The sequence below is a fragment of the Simochromis diagramma genome, unplaced genomic scaffold, assembly GCF_900408965.1.
Source record: "Simochromis diagramma unplaced genomic scaffold, fSimDia1.1 OVJJ01000816.1, whole genome shotgun sequence".
Lineage (NCBI taxonomy): Eukaryota > Metazoa > Chordata > Actinopteri > Cichliformes > Cichlidae > Simochromis > Simochromis diagramma.
Genome location: NW_024386908.1, coordinates 16,178,583 through 16,199,088, shown reverse-complemented (window position 1 = coordinate 16,199,088; position 20,506 = coordinate 16,178,583). Strand labels below are relative to the sequence as shown.

The 20,506-nt window shown below is 39.5% G+C and overlaps 1 protein-coding gene across 9 annotated transcripts in view; it reads left to right on the top strand.

Annotated features, from left to right (window-relative positions):
* Nucleotides 1-20,506, top strand: part of sfmbt2 (Scm like with four mbt domains 2) — a 67,649-nt gene that overhangs the window by 2,101 nt on the left and 45,042 nt on the right. For 2 of the 9 annotated variants that reach the window (XM_040035712.1, XM_040035705.1), the window contains exons 1-4: nucleotides 3,473-7,934; nucleotides 10,230-10,411; nucleotides 12,404-12,498; nucleotides 18,382-18,622. In XM_040035712.1, the coding sequence (XP_039891646.1) occupies nucleotides 10,321-10,411; nucleotides 12,404-12,498; nucleotides 18,382-18,622 (427 nt within the window). In that variant the 5' untranslated portion in view covers nucleotides 3,473-7,934; nucleotides 10,230-10,320. The other 7 variants (XM_040035714.1, XM_040035713.1, XM_040035706.1 and 4 more) reach the window with 6 other exon arrangements.

Here is a 20,506-nt window from a genome sequence, read left to right as displayed (position 1 = left end):
TGTGTGTGTGTGTATGTTTGTGTGTACGTGTAAATGGAGCCATAATCCTTTCTCCCGCGCGCTTGGAAAAGCTTCTTCTCTGGCAGATTAATGGCGCACGGCGCACGCTTCAACCATCTGTTCCACGAGTGGCATCCCACCAGCACGAGCGCCTCTCCTCCTGTCTTTTACAGGACTCCTTTGTGCTTCCATGAGGCAGATCTACCGTAAACACAACACCAAACTTCCCATTACACATTTCAAAACAAAACCCTTAATTAAAGCAATCTACGTAGCGAGCGCGTTTTCGCTTGTACAGTGAGACATTCATCTGGTTTTCCTGGAGGTTGCAGTCGGGTTTTACAGATTTCTCCTTAAAATGAGGCAACTCCACGTTTCGACGATCATTGCTGAATGAAACAATATTTGATTCCTAAATACAAATGTGTGAAACTGCGCATATTTTTCAAACTTTCCATTCCTTGCCCCATATCGGTTTGATCATAAATACCCTGATTAACAGGTTTTAACTGTCGTGTTACATATTTCCAGCTTTTCCGGGAGCACACAGAAGGTTTTGGTTTCTCTTGTGCATATCAAACGACATCTACACAACTATGTAAACACAGGTTATACTTGCAATTTGTGTAGACATGATTGCACAACAGAGTTTTAGGTTACTCACATATGCATCACATGAACTTTTCCAGAAGTCATGCACTTCCCATTTCAAGATAGCTATACTTTGTCAACAGTCTCGGTGTTTTTTTTATTAACTCTGTTAATCTCCGTTGAGAAATGTTAGATTCTTTCATCCTTCAAATAGTTTCCATGTTTAGTCAGGCCAATCAAGGCAAACATGTCACCGTGACTTACAGCTTTTTATTTATTCATTCTAAGAATGAATACATTACCTATTTATATTTGTTGTCGCGCTGACCTAGTAGGTCCATGAGCACTTGACATTTGCTCATGGAAAAACTTTATTGCATTTTCTTTTTATGAGTATGATCAGTTCAACGAGAGACAATAAATGTTGAGCAAAGAGTTTGGTTTGGTGAGGCACTGCGCGTTACTAAAGCTGAGCGATAGCTTAAACACACGCTCGCTCGCGCGAGCAATATGCAGGTAAAGATTTGGCATCGATCATATCAAAGTAAAAATTGACTTTATTCAATTTAAAAGCAATTTTCTAAACATAACGGAAGCTCGTTTGTTTTTATGTAGCTGCCATCTGAGTAAAAAAGTGATTGCTTACGTTTCTGTGTTTTTTATGCGTAATATCTTTGCTTATACTGGTAAATAGGCTGTGGACAGGATGTGCGAGAGAAATGGTTACATAGAAAATTAAAGAAATGACCAGTATAGCATGCATTATTGTTCCCACTCTGTGTCCTGTTACAATCAATCCAGTTTCTTTGATCACATGTAAAATATCTTTATAGAACTGCTTTGTTATATTTGTGGCAATTTCTGCTGCCCTCTTGAAAAGATCTCCTCTTGGAAAAGACATTTTAATATTTGTGAGACGTTTTACTCCAATAAATAAAAGACATACAAGTGACTTTGTCAAAAACCGATTGCATCTTCTACCTTGTGACAAGGTGACTTGATATCATTAATGAAGGACATGTTTGAGATGTGTTTGAAACACTGAAGGCCAACAAACCATTTACAACACTTTAAATACGATCGATCACTTTTTGCATCCACGGATCCACGGACATGTTTTTGTGGCTGACATGCGTAAATACCAGTTAATAAAACCGTGGGACATGTCTCGTGGGATCGGGGGGAGGACAAATGATTAAAAAAAAGAAAAAAGTGGGACACACAGTCACCCTATTATTCATCGTGTGATTGGAGTAAGTCCCCAAAATATCATCAAAGAGTCAGAACTCGGGCACAAGGTCAGGAGTGAAGTTTCAGGTTCAAAGAAGAACCTGCTTTAATTTCACTGAAACTTCTTTTAGAAATTGCCCACCTTAAAAAAAAAAACAGAAGAAGAAGACGAAAAAAAACGTCATATGGGGCGGTATAGAGCTGCGTAGCTCTCACTTTCCGGGCAAAAAGCCAGGCTGAAAGTTCAGTTTATTTCCACCCCATAAAACTTTCACTATGCGCTGCCTTCCACTGGGATTAACTTACCATCACAGTTTGTTAATATCTGACTCTTTCTAGATCTTTCTGAAAATACATGCCAACCTTTGAGGTCTACGCATGAGCGCCTCGCCTCGTTAACTGATGCAATACACTCCTACCGCTAGAGGATAGTGTTGACTTTGATAAGATTTAGCCCTGGATTATTAAAAAAAAAAAAAAAAAAAAAAAAAAAAAAAAAATATATATATATATATATATATATATATATATATATATATATATATATATATATATATATATATATAATCTCAAGGTTATTTCTCAAGAACTTGTTTGGGGAGGGAAGGGTGGTGCTTAGACATCCCCAAAACAAAGAAGAAGAAGAAAAAAGTCTGAACTGAGAAAAGTAGCTAACAACAACTAAATGGTGCCAAGAAGCCATAAATTATTGACTTCACTCTTTTTTTCACGCACATATGCAGCTGCTTATGATGAGACATGCTCTACTGCTGCTGCTGTTACAGTTAACTATTCTTACATATACTTCCTTAAAAGGATCACCACGTTTATTGTTGTTTACGTGTGATTATACGGGGTCATAGTTTATCTTCCTGTTAATAATAAAACTGTAACTATACAGTTAAAGAAAAATGTGTCCTGGGGGTGGGTGAAATGGCTGTTTTTACACACACACAAAAATAGTTTCATTTTATTTTATACACCAGGTATGAATTAGGCATTAGATATTGTCTTCATTGTATCTGCTCGGCTGAGTAGAATACAGCTTTCAGTTTTGGGGGCTGTGGGTGTCTCACTTAACCTCGGCTCCATATTTACAAAAGCCTGTAGAAATATGTTTTTGCTACTGTGCTGAAAGGTCAATGAAAGAGTTGGCTTGAAAGTATTTGTAGATGTTTTTTGGACATGCGCAGATGGGGGATGCCATATTGGAACAGGAGGGGGGGCAGCAGCAGCTGAAAGACGTCGCTTGCGTAGCTCACGGGAACGAGAGAGAGAGAGAGAGAGAAAAGGCAGAGGGGGGTCACGAGAAGGAGAGGCAACAAAAAAAAAACTTGGACAGGTAAGACAGGTGACGGCTCCGGCGGTCCTGAGCAGGGGGAGGTTTTATGGGGGGGACGGGGTTTGAGGGGGGACGGGGGGGAGGTTGTATCGGCGAAATAAACACAGGCAGAGTTATTTTTTTCCTCCTCCTCCGCTTTGAAACAGCGAAGTGCTCCAGAGACGGTTTCTGTAGAAACGAGATAATATAGTCGCGAGCTTTCGTTCACGAGCCCAAGTTGCTCAAAGTGTCTCGCACACGCTGTAATTAACAGCTTTCACCGGCGGAGAGGACGTTGTCTCGTGGCACTCTCGGTAATATCGTTTATTGCCTTTTTATTTTTTTTTATTTATTTTTTGCCTGTTAGCATGTGTTCTGCCATTTACTGCTTTGAAAACAACACAATTTATAACAATTCGTGGGGAAAATAGGAGTGAGTGGCGGCTCGTGTGTTATTTGATGTGTTTCTTTAATGCTGTGTTTTATATGGCCGCGACGCAATTTTGTTTGGCGTGAGCACGAAGTTGATTTTAAAGATTAACGCCAGAAATGACTTATTGCCGTCATTCTCATATAGATGAGTCATGTGGGATTTTTTCCCGTCACCTTTAGATGCGTAAAAGCCTTCGGAAAATACCGGACACTGCCAAAATGTCAAACCACTTTCAACATGGCGGGTTATGGTGATCGTAGGGGGAAAACTGCGCCTTAAAATCTTTGAACGAGGAAAAAATAAAACGACGGCAGATAAAGCGTCGGGTTCGGTTTCTTTTGGTGGACATGGACGAGGTTTAATCAATTAAATTCAAAGTGTGCATTTGGCAACTCCGTGGGAGTTTTTTTCCGCTGCAGTTTTGAGTGTGCAAAGTACATGACCGGAGTGCCAGCCAGCCTGCTGGTCGGCTACACCCCTCACAGCCTCATCTTCCTTATGTGCACTTAACGTTTCCTCTTTCACTTTTATCAAAAATGCTGTGGCTCATTCGATGCTTCTAGATCGCCGTGTGTCCGATTAATACTGTTTTTCCTTATAAAACCAACAGGGTGATTTTGATCCCCCCTGCAATCTTAGATTAATATGTTGATGTTGGCACAGTCGGGCGAGAAAAAATTCTTTCGCTGTGTTGTCTCTGCGGGGATTTCTTTTTTTTTTTTCTGAGTGATTAAGCAGATAATTGGGTAAAACCACATGCGTATTTATTTAATTATTTCTCTTTTTCTTTGCGAGGTGCTTCGCAAAAATCAATTTCTTTCTTTTTTAGTGGCTTTACAATATTCCAGAGGATTCCACCTCCTGATTAAATTCGTCACCATAATGAGCAGAAACAATAAAGACTGCGCGTAACGGAGCCCCAAATAGAGGTTCGGCATGAATAAATCATGCTTTTAGACTTCTTGTGGCTCCAAAGATTTTTTTCCACGACGCTGCGAGTGGGAATGCGTGAGCGCAGGCGTGCGGATAAAGGGAAAACGCCTAAAATGAGCACTTTTAAGAAAATGCGAAGATGGTCATAATGTTAAACATACATAATCCATTTTCTCCAGGGGAAAGACCAATACGAGTCCAGCTGATTATCATTTTTGGTGGTTTGGCTTTTTATTTATTCATTTATTTTAAAAGTGTCATCCAACAGCCATTTATCACGTGGCTGTTTTTTTGTTTTTTTGATCAGGCATTGTATGCTAATCCACTGGTGAGTGTTTCAGGAGAAGAGGCAATCACATATTCTGCACAGATAAGAGAAGCAAAGATAGAAAGAATCCAGTTCTTTCTGTTCTTCTTTCTTTCTTTCTTTCTGCTGGCATCACACTTACTCTCCCCCCTTATTTGAATAAGGGGAGGAGGTAGGCAAATATCAGCTTCTCCTCCTGCTTTCCAAAAGCCTTGGATTTGCAGGCTGTCCATGTTATGCAAGTGTGTTTTGTGGAAGTTGTAAGAACACTCTGGGATGTGGGAGTTTCACCCCTTGTTTCCTCTCTCTTTTATTTATTTATTTATTTGTGGTCCTGAGGGGCAGATGCTTGTTTGCCCGACGTCATTTCATGCTTATGTTTTCAGTGAGTGATCACAGGCAGTTCTAATTGGGGGAATAAAGCACATTGGGTGCATTGTGTGCACATCTATGTTAAAAACAGCAGGAATTAAGAGTTAGAAACAGAGGACAAATTGTTATATGAAGACATCCTGTTGCCAAGAGGAAACAACTCTTGGATAGCTCTAAAAGAAGAGAACCTAATACGGAGTAATGCAATAAAACCCAAGCCCATGCAGTGGTAGTTAATCTCCTAAATCCCCTATTAAATCTTTGGCATGGATGGGTTTAGAGAAAGGCAAGAAGACAGCACGTGGATGCCCAAGCGCCCCATCAGGGGCTAATCAATTTAAAAAAAAAAAAACTCTTCTCAATCCGAGACAATTGGGGCACAAATGTCCTGCGTCTGAGATTAAACACTCTCAGAGCAGTTTAATCCCCTGGTGACCAATCTGGGCTGTTTCCTCCAGGAGGCTGCAGGTCAGCAGGCTTCATCAAGTACAAACGCGAAACTCCCAGAAAAAAACTGCTTCAAAAATTTGGCTTGTTTTTTGGATGAACGCTGAGGGGAACCGTTGACACTGAGTCAGAACAAACAAACGTCCCTCAGGCTTTGGAAAACTTGTTTATCCAGTGAGGGATCAATTTAAGGAAAAGCTCAGCTTGCGCTGGTATGGAGTTGTCAGTTTAGAAAATATTGTTGTTTAAGCTGACTTCCAGTGGTTCATTGCAATATTTAATTTTATGTAGGAGGATAGGGGACGTTTAGTTCTCCTGTTTCCAAACTTTACACGCATAGAAATTAATTTTAAAGCCTGTGTCTTGTGAAAACTCATTGTAAAGCACCTTTAGGCACATAGATGTGAGCTTTCTTTCCTCAAGACCCCAAAGTACTTCATTAATTTGATAAAATGAGCATATGTGACCTTTTATTCCAGAGACTATTCAAGGAGTTTACAAGTATAATAAATATGTGCAGTGACTTCTAGGGAAATGAGCAATGCTAGCCAAAAGTATTTGAACAATGACACATTTCCTGGTTTTTTTTGTGGTTTTTTTTGTTTGTTTTTTTTTACTTCCAGCATACTGGAAATAAAACCTTCAGCTTAAATGTTTCGAGGGTGTTCTCATCATGTATTGAGCTAATTAGTGTGGGGAATGGTTGGTGCGTTTTTTAAAAAAAAAACATTCTGCCTCCAGTTGCTGGGAAGTGCAGGTGGACAATGATAGGACTGCAGTCGCTGCACTTTTCATCTCGTGTGGTTGTTAAAGCCCTCAAATTAAAGCTCAAAGTCACTTTAACCACAGGGCTTACTCTCTTTCTTTCAATTCAGAGAAAACGGGCTACAGTGTAGCACCAAAACAGCTCAGAAAGGTGCATTGTTCCTCGCCCTATTGAGGGCTGTGCATACATGGTGCAATTTTTCAAAGGTTTGAGGCAACCTAGTGCTACAGTGACTCAGATGGATGTAGGATTTGTTGTGCTTCATTTCTGTTAAAACAAATTAGATGGAGTTGAAGCTGAGAGTATTGAGAACAAGTTCAATAACACCAGTGTTACTGACTCATCGTTTCATGGCTGTAACTTCTCTTCCTCTCATTTTTCAGTGGAAGTAAAGACTGGAGAGGAAAAAAAAACATTTCACATATGTGTTTCTTATGATGGGTGAACAGGCGAAGAAGTGTGTTTGAAATTCTGGATTAGGCAGAACTAAAACTGGTAAAAATCTGATATTTTAAAGTTCAAACAGGAGGTTATGACTTTGGGAGTCAATTGTCATGCATTGCAAATTCACATCAGCTCAAAAATCTTAGAGCTATCCAATATACGATGATATAAAATCGACAAAAGCTGCAAATTGTGGATCGTTGTTTCTGTTTTTAAAATAACAAACCATAAAAAGTAGTTAAAAGATGTCAATCAGGCTCTAGATTGCTTTGCTGAGGTGTTGAAATAAGCAGATGTAGAGTGAATGTGAAACTGCAAGTTTTTAAAGAGAATTTTAAGGAAAAGAAACAAGAGCTGCTCATCCTCCTCCTACTGTTTGATAGCAGTGTTTGAGCACTCTGATGAGTTTAATGAGTGCTGTGGAAGGCTGCTGACGACAGTGATGTATCAGTGCTGAAGATTGTAGTGCACTTAGGCAGAGAGTGGGGGATAAGGGCAGCAAACAGCAGCGTCATGTGAGCCAAATTAGCTCAGCGTGTTGTTTACGCAATGGATGCACGCCGGAGCCACTGTGGGACGCAAGGGGGTGTGTGTTCTGTGGTGGGGGATGGCGCGCACACACACACACAGTTAGTTGTTGAGGCTGTCACAGCCTTTGTGCTGCAGCCTCACAGTTCTACATACACTCGCAGCTCCAACAGGCGTGCGAGGACGAGGAGAAGTGTTTTCCTTTCCTGTGGATTTTAAGGCTCTTTCTTTTGTTCTCTTTTTTTGAAGCAGGACTTCAGTGTGTTTTCATCAGAGGATTGCTGGATGCGCATCACAGTTTTGTTTTATTTCTTCTTTTTTTCCCCATGTGGGTGCACATCAGGTTGGGTACTTAATCACGGAGTATTTTTTGCTCTTTTGGATATTGATTTTCAAAGTTCAGAGCAACAACCCCATGAGCTTGGAGTTGTTTTCTTCTTGATTGAGGATCGCTGTGTGACAGCAACATGCCTCAGCTCTAATTGCCAGGTTGATGAAAATGGGTGTAAGTCGGTGAGTGATTCATTGGTGATGTGACTGCATGACCAAGAACAACCACCAGGCAAGTGACAAACATAGCCTGTTGTTGTGAATATAATGAACTGATGATTGTTTTGATTGTTTTTCTTTGTTTTATTCATGGAATAATGCCAGCGTTGGATAGACTTTTGGTTTTTATTCCTTTAGGATTTACTTTATTGCTTAAAATTCCTTTTACTGCACAAGTCTCACGGTTTCTACGTGCTGTCCTGGCATTTTTAAGTGTATTTATACAGCTTTAATGATGCACTGCAAGGAGTGATCATCAATGAATTGTATTTTTTAGGTTGGAGGATTTTCTTGTTTTCCCCGCTTTGTATTAGAGGGTAAGACATCCTTTATTGATTCCTGTAGGAAATAAGTCTCTGCAGTTCACCTATCTTAGTTATGATCGGCAGTAGGCAGCAGCTGTGCAACAGCTCCGGATGTGTACAGGTTCCTTGGTTAAAGCCACATTAATGGGAAAATTAACTTGCCATGTTTTTGATGCTGTGAAGATCATTGCAGACATGGGAGAACTGCTCAGAGAAGGGACCTGCTGTGAGGGTTGTGGACTAATGAGACATTTAAGGAGTTGAGGGAGGACTCAGTGAAAATGTTCACTATATTTTTGCATGATTTAGTAATAATTATAACCTAAACCAAGGACGTCAAACTCATTGTGCATTGCAGGTCATATACAGCCTTATGTTACGTTAAAACTTCCATTTCTGTCTATGTGTAAAGAAATGTAACTACACATGTAATCAATGTGATATCTAAATATAAGATAAAAGGTGCAATTTAAGCAGTTTGTCTCAGTTTTTGCACATGATAAAGGGCCGCTGTAGTAAATGAAAGAAATCTGTCAGTATGACTCTTTGTGCTTAAATTGTAAGAAACAAATGTGTAAAATTACAGAAATGTATAAATTAATTACTTTGTATTGGGAATTTTATGACAGAGGTCTTTATCTATAGGAAAAGCTGTAAATATTGTGAAAATACAATTAAAAGTCAAAAATTGATGTTGTCCTTCACATTTTCCAAAGCTATTCAGTTGGCCGGTTTGGAGTCTTCACCAGGGTGATTCTGGTCCCCGGGCCTTATGTTTGACACGCCTGGCCTAAACAGTTAATCAGTCAATGTGCAAATGGTGAAATAGTTGAACTGATTAGCTAAATACAGAGAAACATAATTAAAAAGAAAAACAATACCACATAAAACAGGTTGGGAAAGGTAAAAACAAACAACCCAGTCACATTTACAGTTGAGTTTTGTAGTTTTGTGAGGAGGGGAAGAAACTAACCTTTGATCCGGAGGGTGAAGCTGGTTTGCTAATCAACACCTGGAAGCATGTTTTACCTGTTAGGATTTGCATTAGGTTGAAGGTTATTAGCAGGATTACAAACCAAAAAGACAAAAGAAGTAGAGTAAGTTGCAGGTATTTCTGTATAATAACAGAAAGCCACAAGGAAAAGGTTAAAACTTAATATCAAGACATGGTTACCTGTTTTCTTTTTTTATTATTTTTTTATTACAGTTCTCTCCAACAATATTCAGTTAACACATTAGCTTAGCTAATGATATAAAGGATCAAAAGAAACGTGTTTATGGTTGTTAGCGTTACACAGTTACGCTTCCTTCAGTATGTGCCAGAAATACATATTTACGGTCAGACAGTATTTCCTCTTTAGTCTTCCATATTTAGTTACAGTGACATGATTCTGCTCTTCTGTATTATTCTCTTGCCTCAGGTGCCTGGATGCATATTTTCTGGTCACACTTATTTGCAGACTTGTTTGCTTAGTCATGTTATTCCAGTTTTTCTACTTTGTTTGACTCTGACTGGTTATCTGATGCAGTTTTGCTGTGGTATGAAAATGAACACAGCATGCAAGATATTGGAAAAGCACACAGGCAGAGGAGGGAGAGGATGATTTTAATGATGCAGAAAACTGCTGTGCTTTTTACTGTTTTGAAAATATCAGCTGACTTGTGTTAAGTTTCTGAAGGTGGCATTCTTTTCTTTTTAGCACATTAAGACAAACTGGCTGTTGCTGGTTGTGGTAACCACCCACTTCTTCTTTTGTTTATTCTCAAGAAAATGGAAATACAGTGTGCACAATTTCCAAGGAAATTCTCATCAAATACTGGCTGTTTATGTGTGCAAACCTCAAGGTTTTGTGAACTGTGTCGATTTGTTCGTGTTATTGTAAGTGAAGAGCAGTAAAATCATCTGTTTCCTGGAAGGATCTTGGACTATTCTGGACAGAGGGCAGATTGAACATTATCTGATTAAATTAGAGCTTTGATTGAATTTATCTTTTCTGGTGCAGGGCTGTCAAGGAAGGTGAGAGATGCTGTGAAGAAGAATTGAAAGATCTCAGGTTTAAAGGTTAATGCTCAACAGGAAGTCAAACGGGCAGCATGCAGTCTCACACTCAGGAGCAGCCACTGGCCCTCACTACAGTGAAGCCACACTATCCCACCAATGGGAAAGAAGAAGAGGTGAACACAGGTAAGACCCTGCACTGCTTTTTTAACCATAATGTGGCCAGGGTGGTTTCATGTTGCAGCCCTCATCAGATCAACAGATTGGAGCGGTTGACACAGATGAAAATGCGTCTGAGGAATCTCACTAACAAGATGGGAAACAGAGAATGCCACTTGTGTCACAAAGACATGCTCTAATTCTCTCTGTAGATTTCTCCTTTAGGTCAGCAGTAAGGGTATGTCCCTGGCTGTTTATTGCTTGAACTGAATTCTCCTGTCCTCATGGCTTAGTCACGAGAAGCATGTATTTTTTCCTGTGTATTCAAAGATGGCTGTTATAACACCTATGCCCATACCGTTACGTGGAAGCCCACTTTACAGGATGTTTTGTCATTGCACATGAACATGTCAGGATACGTTACTGGCCTGTATCCGAGGCACATTCTGGACTTGCAGTTGTTGTGCTACTTTCTCTTTCTAAAGAAAACATAAAATGTCAGCTAAATGCCAGTTTGATGTGTTTGCAATCCTGAGCGAAGGTGCAAATTTAAATTTTTGTTCATGATGGGACATTTTTAACACTTCTTATACCTGAAACTGAACCAGTGGAGTATAAGTTGTAAAATAATTTTGATTTATCATTTAACTAAGAGAAGCTGAGGCGACATGCACTGACATATCGTGTAACTTAATGTTGGTGTTAAATTGCTTATTTTTGTGTTTCTCGTGTAAGGTGTCCCAAAAAACACAGTACAAGGCACACATGTGTTCATATCTGCAGAAAATAGCCTGTTTGTTATCTGAAGTGTTGTCAGTTCCTCTTTTGATTGTATTTTCAGATGCAGGCACTTTTAATAGCATAACCATTTCAGTTAGCAGTTGTGTGTTGCACACAGGAAAGTTATCCCTCTTACCTCACTGTCGGACTCTTTAAACTAATATCATGAATTTAAATTTGCACTAATAATGTTAAGTTGACACAAATACCCAAGGTACACCGGACTAACCTCGAGGTGCTCTGTTGGGCCACAGGACACAGCTTGGAAACCACTGCAGTGGATTATGACAGATCTCATATGTACAGAATGAATTTACTATGCAGTGTGAATCTAGAACATATGTGGAGGGAGCTCCATGGCAACATGTTCCAAGCAGTTTATTCTGCATTGTCAGGCAGTCTCTATGTAATATGAAATTGTCTGAATTTTGGCTGATGATCAGAAACAAGAAAAAACATGTACTAATTTAATAATATACAAAGTGAAAAATGACCACTAAGGGGAGGAAGCCACGTATGTCCATTCATGGGAAAAATGAGAGCAGACACTTCAGTCTATTAGAAACAAACTCCATCAAAATAGCAGCTCACTACCATCTCCTCTCATTACACAGAACAGGTTCAGTCCCTCAGTTTTCACTCTGAGGAGTCTCCAGAGATTCGGCACACACTGAAACACACACACAGACACACACACACAGCCTTCACATACTTCACTCACACAGAAACATACTGATGGGAAAAAAACCCTGACGCATGCCTCGACTGCATCAGCTTCAATCACCTTCAGGAGAAACATTAATGACATTATGTAAGACAACCTGCAGCACGCTGTGCACGCAAACTGCCTCCAGATAGTTTACTGTGGATTTTGTGCTTAGGCAAAATTAGCTACATTTACAAGAAATTACAGCTCTGTGTTTAATTGCTACCTGCATTAGGGATGCACTGAGATATGGGCCAACAGCTGCTTAGGCCTGTTAATAAATAAGATGACATTTTCCAGTGGCAGTGCCTGATGTTCTTGTTGTGTAACAACAATTTTAAACTGTCTAAATATTCAAAGGAGTGTGATGAAGAGCTGAAAGCCTCTGTTCTTATTAGGTATATTTCCTTGTTTCCTGGGCACGAATGAGGCAATAAGTAACAATAAAAACAAAAATCAGCTGGGAGCTAAATTGTTGTTTTAAGTATCTGTATTATTGTTGGTTAATGTACAGTTGACTTTTGTTCATTTAGATGCAGATTCGATGGAGGAAGAGGTGGAGTTTAACTGGGAGGAGTACCTGGAGGAGAATGGGGCCGACGCTGCCCCTCACACCAACTTCAAACATGTGAGTGACTGTCTACAAACTTCACCTGACATGTTAATCCTTTAAATACAGCCTCATAGATAAGTGCCATATGCAGAGATCCTTTAACAACACACGGGAGAGAACCAAAACAGGGCAGTGCTGTGCTCAAGCCTCAACAGAGGATTCAGTGTCTTTGTTTCGTTGTGACGCACGCGTTGTTGGGCGACCTTTGGCATTTCTTTTTCTTTTTTTTAAAATACCATTTTAGGTACCTAATTAGGTACCAAAGAAAACATGACAATATATGCAAATAAATAACATAATAAAGACCAGCTGTTCATTCACTTTTCCTGAGACTATATTTGAATGTTATCATCATACCCAGTCTTTCCTGTTTTCTTGCCCTGAAGTAGGTTTGGTAAATGAAAGCAGTCATTATAATGATATTAGGACATTATCTAAGTATCACCAGTGTAGCATTTTTCTCCTTTCAACAATGTGTTCATATGTCTTTCTTGATAGTCTTGGACTACCACATTTCTGGCCGAGTGAATTCTTTGAGGACTGTTTTCTGTTGGGCAAAGCAAGACAGCATGATTTTTAGTCAAAACAAACAGCACTGTTTGTGTTTGTCATAATGAATACCAGTCAGTGCCACCAGTGCAACAGTGTTGCTTTTTGTTGTGTTTTTGTGATAGTTTTTGGACAAAAGTGGAGCTCTGTATCGCAGGATTAGGATTTACAGTATGAGACTTCAGAGTCACACACAATAGCGTCTTAGTAGGATTTAATTCATTGTTGCTTTCGGCCTTTTTGTGGAATTTACAAATTTGTATTTGTCAGATCCTGATGAAGACTTGGAGTCAATTTGGTCTATTATGCTTGCTGAACTGCTGCAAGAATAAATGTATTACATGATTTTATCCTAAACAGAGCACCTTTTTTTACTATCGACCTTGTTTATGCTCTACTTTTGGATAAGCTTTCAGAGCCATGTAGCACTTGTAAATGAATAAATAAATAAAAGAGTATTTCCAAACATGGAATATATATGTATATTGATTATGTATTTGCATGGAGTTTGCTCACAAATCCTGTGCTTTGTGTGGTGTATGACGTATGGCAGACTAGTCGTTCCTACTTGCAGCAAAACACTCAGATAGACATGTGCAGTCTGTGTGAAATCTTCAGCGTGACATTAACAAGGTTATTCTGTTGTTAAAGTAATATCACAACATGAAACTTGAAAGTATAAAGCTCAAGCTCAGTGACTCAGGTTTCACTGTGTTATATTTTATGGGGTAAACTCTCAGTTGGTGCAGCAAGTTACTCAGCTAGCCTGCAGACGTTTAAAGAAGACAATAAAACAGTTTCGAGTAGGCACTAAAACATCTGCATGTTAAAAATCAGCACTTTTTGTGCAAAACTCGCACCAGAGGCTGTGTGGCAAAGTGGCAAAATACTGAGCATGCTAGATATGACTGCGCTGCACTATGCCCAGATCATTATCTTTGTGTGAACTAGAACTGGGTTACAGTTTTAGTTCTCTAGAAAGCTGCATTATCAGATATCAAAACAATGTACCACAGCCTAGAGCTTGTTTAAAAGTGAAATCTATATAATCACTACTGATGCTACTCAGACCACAGATTTTTGGAGAGCTAAGAGGTGAAAGAGAAAGGTACTTTTCTTGGTAGTGAGTCTATAGGCCAACTGTTCTCTGCTTTGCTCTGCTTTGCTAGGCTGAAGTTGGTTCAGGCTGTCCTGGTCAGGGCCAGCTGAGGGGTAAACCAGGCCTTGAGTCGACCATCGCCGACTATGTTGCCTGCTTAACATGTCGAATTCACCTGCTGTCGCTGATGTTTAGTGTCCATCTCACAGCTCTCCTTCCAGCTGAAGTAGCTTAAATATGTTTATTAGAAGGTGGAAATTGTTTCTGTCTGCTCACAGAAACCACAGAAGAAAGACTAGTAGGGAAGTGGTTTCTCTTTGTGGGCCAGCTGAATGTTCAAGCCGCTGAAACCGAAAACTGTGTTTAATGTTATTTAATTTACATTCAAACCGTTTGGCTTTTATGGCATTTTAGTATTTAATTCTGTGAGCCACCCCAAAGGAAGTTGCTCAGGGGTCACCAACTAGTTCACCACTTGTCCAGTTTCCTCAAATTTGTTTCAGGGACACACCATACGGAATATATGCCAGGTTCTTAATGTATTCCTCTTTAGGATGCACCTTGGTGGTGGATAATTACTATTTTATTCTTTTCAGACTGTATCATATTTGGCTTTTTGGGATTTAGTTAAAGAAACTGAAACAATTTGTGTTTTTGTGACAGGCTATAGTAACAACGTGCCTTAAGATATCATTTAAAATAAGTTTCCTTTGTGTAGATGGGTCCACTGGTTCATTCTTAGAGTTAGGTGTTGCTTTTTATGCTTCAATAATTCACAGGTCTGTGCTCAGCGGTTTAACAAACAAAAAACGCATTTCTCCAAAAGTGGTCAGGTACAAGGACTGTACTGAATATCTGTGAAAAAGTAGCAAAGGTCCAAATAAAAGTCTGGCTGCTTGAAAGCAAAATATAAAGGTGGGGGTGGCTCAGGATTTTTGCACAGTACTGTATCTCAGTTGTAAGTTAGTGCTCTACTGCTGGTGTCTGTATGTACATAGTTTACTTTCTCATCATGCAGTAAGTGGGAACAAAGTCCCCCGGGTCTCCCCGGGGGACTTTGTGTGCAGCACACACGCAGATCCACTGCTCTGCCTGTGCTGCTGCCCAAATTAGAGATTAGTGTTATTGCAGATGGCACTACATGAATAGAGGACAACATTAAATTGTAACAAACCACCCCCACTCTCCACACCCCATATCCTAGTTACAATAGCTGGCTCTAACAGCTTTCCTAGTTACTTTAGATCAGCATCCAAAAATGTAACACTAATAATTTTATGAAGGAGTCTTTTTTTTTTCTTCTTAAACAGAGGGTTAGTTTCAGACTTAAATTTCACTACTGATTAATTACAGGGTTAATAATAATCATATAACGAACAAAAAACGCATGTGGTTTTACATATCTATCTATCTATCTATCTATCTATCTATCATTATTATTATTATTATTATTATTATTATTATTTTTACTAGCAGTCCTCCAGAAAAGACACCCTATAAGTAATAGTTACTCAGCTTTGCCTCCATTAATACATTACATCACAGGAGAGGGCCAGATGGGCGAATAGAGCTGATCCTGGATGCGAAGTCTTTATCCACCTCAGATGACCGTGTGTTTGTCCAGCGGAGCAGCTGTCTGCTCTTATGAGACTCACAGCGCTCAGCTGCCGGGAGGACGGGCTTCAGAGGTGTAAAATATGTGTGTCAGTGTCTCACTTTCTTACGTCACTGAGTGTTGAGTGTAATAAAACCAAGATTAAAATATGTGAGTTTTACAAGTGCGCCTCAACGTTGGACAAACTGTCTGTGGTGATTTGAGGGGACGAGGTTTCTTGGGAGCCTAAATTGCCCTGTTGGTAAGTGGATTGAGTCACTGGGAAACAGACCATGAATTCCCCAGAAAAATGTGATTCAGTAAAGTGCAGCCCTCATTTCTCTCTCTGCCTGGACAAATTGAAACAGTGATTTCTCTTGGGCTTGTGCACACACATCCCTGCACACACACACACACACACACACACACACACACACACACACACACACACACACACACACACACACACACACACACACACACACACACAGTCAGTGTTTGCTGCTGAGGCTGCCCGTAGCTCTCTTACATAAGCCAGCCAGAGTGATACAGCACGTTTGCATTGTTGTAGCAGGAAGTCACGGGGCCATTTGTATTGTGTTTATTTCTAAGATGTTGGCTTTTCCATTCACTTCTGTGTGTGTGTGTGTGTGTGTGTGTGTGTGTGTGTGTGTGTGTGTGTGTGTGTGTGTGGTGTTTTTTCTTTTTTTCTAGTGTTGAATGTGAACATCCTGCTGGGCTTGTAATGTTCTCTAGAATTGTACAGCAGCTTGTGGCTATGGTGGAAATGCATTATTCTGTGCTGCTTTTATATACAGATTTATCGCTTTTTCTGCACAAGGACAAACTGAGAGGCTTTTGTTTAACCTGAGGGATTGTTTTAGTCTTTTTCTGAAAGTAATTTGGCTTGGTGAATATTAAAATCTCACCTACACCCGTCTTACATGCTGTTAGTAGCACTGTAAAGCAGTTCTTAGGCACTGTCAGCACTTGATCCTGTCAGTAAATATGTAATATCAGGTGATACAGTATTGATAAAATACATGTGAGATTAGATATCACACTGTTGTTCAATTACTTCCTTTAAGGAGGTGATGTGATTGGTTTGTTAGCAGGAGTACTCAAAGTGCCATGAATAGATTTGCTCTAAATGTTTTCCAGAGGTGAGGCTCAGTTAAACGTAAATAATTAACTTTTAGAGTCAATCCAGATCTGGATGTGGATCAAAAAATTCATATCATAATTTAACAAATACATAGCAAAGTGAAATAGGCTGAAATGGGGTGGAATTGGCTGTAGCTTCACAAGAAAATGTCACATTTTCACATGAACCCAGGAGTAAGTAAGGTTTATTTATATAGTGCTCTCAAAAAATAACAATACAGAATAAGATCCAACAATTAAAATAGTATACATTTATAAAACTAAATAGAAGTCTGAACAGAAGGGTCCTAAGTTTCTTTTTAAAGATATTAACAGTGTCCACAGATCTTACATCCAACGGAAGCGCCCAGTCACCTTTTGTCTTTGTTTTAGTCTTTAGCCTGGATATAGGTACAGCATTGATCAGTAGACTCCAGAGATCTAGATGTCATGTATGGTTTTAGTAGCTCACTGATATATGGAGTCTGGAGTCTCACACTGTTATTGTTGGTTATTTAGTCAAATGTCAGAAAATTCCCATCATCATTTTGCATGAGGACATCTCCGCCAACAAACTGAAAAAAATTCCAGTTACAAGACAGAAAGTGCCTGGAAATGGCATCTTTAAAAAAATGCATGGGTGGAAATATCCTGACCTTTAATATCTGATGTAGGTTAAATTCCAGAAACACCAGATTGCACATAACGAATATTCCTGCACTACAACTTCCTGCATGCTCTTGTCTTTGAATCTTCATGCTTTTCTTTCATTAGTCTGACTAGTCTGAAGCTCGAGCTATTACGGTTCTAATGAAATTCTCAAGGGTTGTTTTCTTTGGCCTCCTGCAAAGCAAGGAAAGACACTAAGCAACTGTTTTCACAGGCTGTGAAGCACTTCCCATAAGCTGACCTTTGTGTGTAAAATGAGTGGAGTTCCCTTTAACGTTCGTTTTGCTACTGTGAATACTGAGTTTTGAAACAGCACCAGAACTCATCCCCCACACAGTGTTATTAATATTATTTTGATTATGTCATACACCCCTACTGTCACTACTTTAGTGCCACAAAAAAAGACTGTTGCTCTTTTTTTTGTTTGTTCATTTGTCAAATTTACCTAGTTTATTCCTTTTTATTCTTTTTTTATAGTTTATTATGGATGTAGTACCAACCTACAGTGTAAAGATCAGGGGGTCAAGCAGGATGTAAACAAACTTCATGCTTATCACCCTTATTTTAAAGCCAAAGTATCCAAAGGGGCCACAAACCTGCACACTGAAGTGTGGTTCATGGTTGACCTGTAATATTTCAGCTGTCAGACACAGTTTATTTGTACAACCAGAGTTTATAAATTGAAATTGAGTTCTGATCCTCTGATTGTGTTCATGCCCTGTTGGTCTCCCAAATGTCAGTGTTAACTTCAATTTTTAAGGAAAAACAGTAAGACAAACGTCTTAAAAAAAACAAAACAAAAAAAAAGATTATAACTTGAAAGTCCTTTTGTTTTCCTCTATAGGTGGAGATCAGCCTTCAGAGCAGCTTCCAGCCTGGCATGAAGCTCGAAGTGGCCAATAAGAGCAACCCAGACACTTATTGGGTGGCCACCATCATCACTACATGTGGCCAGCTGCTGCTCCTGCGCTTCAGTGGCTACGGCGAGGACCGCAAGGCTGACTTCTGGTGTGATGTCATGACAGCTGAGCTGCACCCAGTTGGCTGGTGTGCACAAAACAACAAGACCCTCATGCCCCCTGAAGGTAGGAAGGATTACTTTGATGCACCCGTGCACCACGCACACATTTAGATCTCTGTATCATAAAGGGTCCTCTTGAACCACTGTGAAGATAAACAAAATCCTGGTCAAAGGTTACTGAAATACGCAGCATTTATGAAATTTACACAAGTTTTACTCATTTCTGTTAGAAAATCAGCTTATAATACTTACATCTCTGGTACCATGACAGATTATGCTGTTTTGTAAGAATAAAAATCTGTTTATTTCTAATTCAAAACTAGCTTTTGAAAACTAACTCAAATGTAGTTCCTAAAGGTTTGTAGTGTTTCACCTTTAAAAAACTGAAAACACATTCCCATTAAAAATCCAGTGCGTTGTGCACCCTCCCCTCCAAAGCAAACTCTGCATAAGGAATAAAACTGAGTGTCAGCTAACAGCAGCTAGTAGAAAGGCAGTTTTATCTTGTGAAGTCAGTTTGTCTAGCCGGTACTTTGGGGGGAAACTATTAGTGACAGAGCGATGTGAGCTAGGAGCAGATAAGCCACAAATTAATGTTGATGCTTTGGTCATTGCTCATGGAAACTGATCAAAAAACCTTCTTATGATCAAAAGGTGTCAAAATCAGCGCTGGTATAGGAGTGGAAATGGAAATTTGGTTCAAAGTTTTCTCCAGAACGTGTCATCTTTTCCAACCGTTGAAACGATGTCCCTCTGTGTTATCTGGGAATCTCTGAGCGCCTACAACTTTCTATCACTGAAATAACAGCAAAGAAAACCTGCTCATACACTTGTCTCTAACAGGCAGTGCCACATAGCCCGTGTTGCAGGGTAACACACAATGGCGAGCAAAAAGTACTTTGGCTTATTAACTGCAGCTCATTTGCTTTTCCTCTCTTCAGGATTTCTTTAGTTTACAATAATCTGAGCAGTGCTTGTAAAAATAGACACATAATTACTATAAACAAGGGTTAACCACATGTTGGTTGTCAAATCTGTATATACTGTATACAACGTTAATGTAAACTAATTTGCTCTTTTAAAATAATAGTTTTATTCAAATTATTACCTTTTGCTTCAGTGCAGTGAGTTTGTTTTCTTTTTTGTCCTGAGAAGAGAATGCTATATTTGGTGTGACAATTGACAGTTGTAGTTGTGACGTTAATGCACCCACACACACAGACACACACACAGGTTAACATGAACACCTCCCATATTTACTTTTCAAAGAATGCTTTAAGTAAACTGAGTGGAAAGTCAGGTCTCCTGAAAGATTTTTTTTTTTTTTGTAATGGCTGCTCAACTGCCGTTTATCTAACCGAAGCATCACACCCATCACATCCATCCCATTCACCTCAGCCAGGTGTTAAACGAAGGCAGGATACCTGTTGTACAAAAGGAGCTTTTTTTTTTTTAGTCTCCACTTTTGCACTTCCATTCAGCCTTACCCAAACAATACATCCTTAACTTCTTAGGAAATCTTGTCCCTTTCACCACAACTTTGTCAAAGCTTTCACAGCTGAGATATTTTTCCACATGCAGCTCCCCCTCAGATAGATGACTCATCCTCCCAGGCTTGTTCAGACCATTTATTTTTCTCGACACTTTCCCTCCTGATGGATAGATGCGCCGCAGTCGTTGTGGAGATGACCTGGATTTTCACTTGACTCTAGTGTCCTTGCCCTCACATCGACTCCATGTGTCCTTTTCAGTCAGAAACTGTTCTTGTGGAAAGTGATTATACAATGTCTGTTTCCACAAGGTGATGATTCACATTCGCATCTCAGGGGATAATCATTCAAAAAAAAAAAACAGATCAAATCTGCGTTTTGTGTGGTTCAAGTTGCAAAATGACGTAGGTGAAAGCATCTGCAAGTACTGATTGTTCCACTATCAATCAGTGACGTGG